The sequence below is a fragment of the Zalophus californianus genome, chromosome 5 (assembly GCF_009762305.2).
Source record: "Zalophus californianus isolate mZalCal1 chromosome 5, mZalCal1.pri.v2, whole genome shotgun sequence".
In the NCBI taxonomy this organism is placed as follows: Eukaryota; Metazoa; Chordata; class Mammalia; order Carnivora; family Otariidae; genus Zalophus; species Zalophus californianus.
In genome coordinates, this window is record NC_045599.1 from 33,769,054 (window position 1) to 33,773,805 (window position 4,752).

The 4,752-nt window shown below is 42.4% G+C and overlaps 1 protein-coding gene across 1 annotated transcript; it reads left to right on the forward strand.

Moving 5' to 3' along the window:
* Positions 1 to 299: 299 nt before the first annotated feature.
* PCDHB1 (protocadherin beta 1) lies at positions 300 to 2,756 on the forward strand. Its single transcript, XM_027606366.2, has one exon. It carries the CDS (start codon positions 300 to 302, stop codon positions 2,754 to 2,756), a length of 2,457 nt encoding a protein of 818 aa, XP_027462167.1.
* The last annotated feature ends 1,996 nt before the right edge of the window (positions 2,757 to 4,752 follow it).

Sequence of the window (4,752 nt, forward strand, 5' to 3'; positions counted from 1 at the left end):
TCTGAAAGGGACTTAAAGGGCGAGTCAGCCGTTGCTTTAGTAACAACTTTCATCCTCTACCTAATCTCCGGAATGAGAACATACCTATTAATACACTGGATAGACTGGGGAGTTGAGTTGCTCAATGCAAATTTTCGTTCAAGTGCAAAACAGCTTACCGGGCGCGGCAAGCCCTTGGTGGCGCTGCGGTTAGAGACGAGCCAAGCTGAGCGCAGCAGTTGCAGGAACCTGCGGGCGGAAAAGTGAAGTTTATCCGCAACAGGTGGTGGTTGCTGCAGACAGTGCGCGTGCGAGAACGGATGGCGGCGGCGCACAGAAAACCCCTGCAGAGCAGGCAAGTAGGGTCTCTTCTCTTTTTGTTGTGCATATCTATGGGGAGTGCGGCCACCATCCGCTATTCAGTGGCGGAAGAGATGGAGAGCGGTTCGTTTGTGGCTAATGTGGCTAAGGACCTGGGGCTGGAGGTAGGGAAGCTGGCTGCGCGCGGGGCGCGGCTGGTTTCTGAAAGCAACAAACTGCATTTCCGGCTCCACCGCAAGACAGGGGATCTGTTCGTGAAGGAGAAACTGGATAGGGAGTCACTGTGCGGCAAAGCGGACCCATGTGTTCTGCACTTTGAAATAGTCCTGGTGGAGCCGCTGCAGTCCTTTCGTGTCGAGGTCAGGGTATTTGATATCAATGACAATGCCCCGATTTTCCTGAACAAGGAGCCGCTTTTAAAGATTCCGGAGAGCACACCCCTGGGTTCACGTTTTCCTCTGCAGAGCGCCCAGGATCTGGACGTGGGCCTCAATGGTCTTCAAAACTACACCTTGAGCCCCAACGCGTATTTCCACCTGCATACCCGCTTTCGCAGCCATGGGCCCAAATATGCCGAGTTGGTCCTGGATAAGCCCCTGGACAGAGAGGAGCAACCTGAAGTCAACTTGACAATTACGGCGGTGGACGGCGGGTCCCCACCCAAGTCTGGCATCGCCCACATCCACGTGGAGGTTCTGGACGTCAATGACCACGTGCCTCAGTTCTCTAGGCTGGTGTACCGCGCTCAGGTACCAGAAAATAGCGCCAATGGTTCACTGGTGGCCACTGTGAGTGCCACAGACCTGGACGAGGGCTCCAACAAGGAAATAACTTATTCCTTAGCTCAAAACCCAGAAGCAATTCTCCAGACGTTTCAGATTGATTCTCACACTGGAGAGGTTCGACTGAGAGGGCCCTTAGATTTTGAAGCGGTTGAAACATACGATATTGACATTCAAGCCACAGACGGAGGGGGCCTCTCTGCCCACAGCAAAGTCCTGGTGGAAGTGGTGGATGTTAATGACAATCCCCCTGAGGTGACAGTCTCCTCTGTGTCCAGCCCTCTCCCTGAGGACTCCCCACTACAAACCGTAGTGGCCCTTTTCTCTATTCGAGACAGGGACGTTCGGGTGGGAGGAAAAATCACCTGCTTCCTCAGAGAAGACCTTCCTTTTGCAGTCAAACCAACTTTCCGGAATTCTTACTCACTGGTTACTGACAGAGGCTTGGATCGGGAAGAGGTTTCAGGCTACAATATCACCGTCGTTGCCATGGATACTGGGCCACCCAGTCTGTTCACAGAAACTGTGATTGAGGTGTTAATATCTGACATTAATGACAATCCCCCAATATTTCAGGAAGACTCCTACATTTTGACTGTTCGAGAAAACAACAGCCCAGCAATTTTTATTGGCAAAGTTCATGCTGAGGATCTAGATTTGGGTGAGAATGCCCAAGTAACATATACTCTGCTGCCTCCACAAAGTGGAGATTTATCAGTCTTTGCTTACATCTCCATAAATTCAGACAACGGGAAGCTCTATGCACTGAGAACCATGGATTATGAGGCCATTCAAAATTTTCAGTTTGTGGTAAAGGCAACTGATGGGGGCTTCCTGTCACTGAGTAGCCAGGTTACTGTAAGAGTGGTTGTTCTGGATGACAATGACAACCGCCCAATGATCTTGCACCCACTGCAGAATGGCACCTTGCCCTGCAATGACCTGGTGCCCAAGTCTGCAGATGCAGGCTACCTGGTGACCAAGGTAGTGGCTGTGGATGGTGACTCAGGTCAGAATTCTTGGCTTTCATATCATCTCCTTAAGGCCACTGACCCTGGGTTATTCTCTGTTCAACAAGAAAATGGGGAAATCCGTACATTGCGGCAGATATCTGAGAGAGACCCCATGATTCAGAAACTGATCATTCTTGTTCAGGATCATGGCCAACCAGCTCTTTCCACTACTGCCTCACTCAACATCTTGCTGGTAGATGGTTTTTCTGAACCCTATCTGCAGTTCCGGGATCCTTCCAAGAATCCTACAAGGGTAAATCCATCCACTAAATATTTGGTCATTTCTCTGGCTGTGCTTTCCTTTCTATTTCTCCTTTCTGTCACAGTGATCTTTGTTATACACATCTACCAGAAGGTTAAATATAGAGAAAAGTTCACAGTTCAAGAGCATTTCTATGATGACTGTAATTTCCCTAACAACCTGGTACAAGGAAGGGCCAATGGATCGTTATCTCAGCCCTGTCCCTATGAAATGTGCTCAGCCACTGGCACCAGCAATAGTGAGTTTCGGTTTCTTAAGCGCTTTATGCCCAACTTCCCCTACCCCCATGGCACTGGAGAGGCAAAAACAGAGGCTGGCTCCAATTTACCACCAGATTCTGATAGGAATAGGTCTCGGGGGTCAGAGGACCATGGCCAAGTACCTGACAACTGTATGTAGCTCTTACTCATGAGCTGTTTGTAGCCATTATTTATGTCTCCCCCAAAAGTTCATTAGTCCTGGCCCTGGAAATTCTTAGTTCCATAGAGATATCCTGTTGCCTTTAAATTATTTTCCAGCAGACAGTTACACATGTATAAGGACAAAAACTAGGTTCTGGTTTTGATGCATCAGGAAGCAATTAGATTTGAGAAGCAGAAATATATTTTATCATCACTCAGAAATTTTAGATCTTTGCCTCTCGGTATGTGGAGATCATCTTTGACTCAATGTCTTGCATGCCATCGTTCATAACAATGCAAATGCCTGGTGAATGGTGGTTCTCATAGATAATCAGGTGAAAGGAAAGGTAAAGAAAAAAAAAGGATTGACTTATTTGAGAAGGTGAATAAGGGCAGATATAAGACTAAAGAGATTCAGTTCAGGAATGTTTTCCAAAATTAAGTTACCGGTGATTTCTTAATGGCTGTTTAGGGCCTTAGGCAAGTCTCAAATCTCTCTTTTACACAGAAGTCTATTCCATTCCTTATCAGAAAGCAGTTATTTGAATGTGGGGAATGAAAGGTAGATGAGGGAAAAAATAAATTAGGCTTACTGTAGTTAACAAGTGCTAACACACAACTATAAAATAAAAAGATATTAAGGAAAAAAGTGATCATGAATACCAATTAAGTAGCCTTAAGAAAAGATACATTTTCAGATATTACCAGATTTGATTTTTTCAAATTTTTCAGTTTTATTGAAATATAACTGACATATAGCACTGTGTAATTTCAAGGTGTATGGCATAATGACTTGACTTACATGTATTGTGAAATGGTTACCATAATAAGTTTAGTTAGCAAACATGTCCCTCAATTTGAGATTGTATTTGTCTTCTTTAGATTAGATTGATGTTATGCATTATTGGGAAGAAAACCACAGAAATGATATTGTATCTTCTCTGTGCATCATTATTGGGAGAACATGATGTCACTGTGTCCTATTGAGCAGTAATATTAATCTTTTAAAAAAACTGTGGTTAAAAACAACATAAAATTTACCATGTTAAACATTTTTAAGTATATAGTTCAATAGTGTTAAGGTGGTATTAATCTCCATCACTTAGCTGAGATAATATCTGTCAAGTTTCTCCATTGTAAAGTTACTATTTTTTCTTTGTGATTAATAAATACTTGGAAAGAGATACTTTGAAACTATGTAAATATCATGTTTCTGCTTAAACTCTTGCCCACTAATTTTAGGATCCGTTACTGGGTATTTCGTATGGCAATTAACACTGTGGCATTCAAATGGTAATTTTCTATTTCCCTGATTCCTTTTACATTAACTAATTGAAGAAAAACTTTTCATTTCTCCTCCATTTGTTCAATATGTAGTTATTTCTTTATATATAAACTCATGGAAATATACTTTATTATTTGGGTTATAATCCCATGTTATCATTATTTATTTTGTTGTTCAGCAAAACCTTTTATTTGGGATGAAAAGTAGATTTTTTAAGACTGGAATTATCCACATAGAACACATTTTGACCAAAATAAGTATTTCTTTATAACCTATGCTATATTATCTTAAATAAGTTTCTTAAATCTTATTAAGGTTTTTCATAATGATGTTTTAACCTTTTTTTAAAGATTTTATTTATTTATTTGACAGAGAGAGACACAGCGAGAGAGGGAACACAAACAGGGGGAATGGGAGAGGGAGAAACAGGCTTCCTGCGGAGCAGGGAGCCCGATGCGGGGCTCGATCCTAGGACCCTGGGATCATGACCTGAGCCGAAGGCAGATGCCTAATGACTGAGCCACCCAGGTGCCCCATGATGTTTTAGCTTTAAATGAAAATTACATTAACCTGATTTAAAATTTCCATTCTAATTATAAAACTATTAAATGGATACTAAAGTTTGAAAAATTTAAATTTTATTATGCAGGCATGTTTATATATTTATAAGCTATGTATAATAGAGATGTCAGTTAAAACAGATTTATAT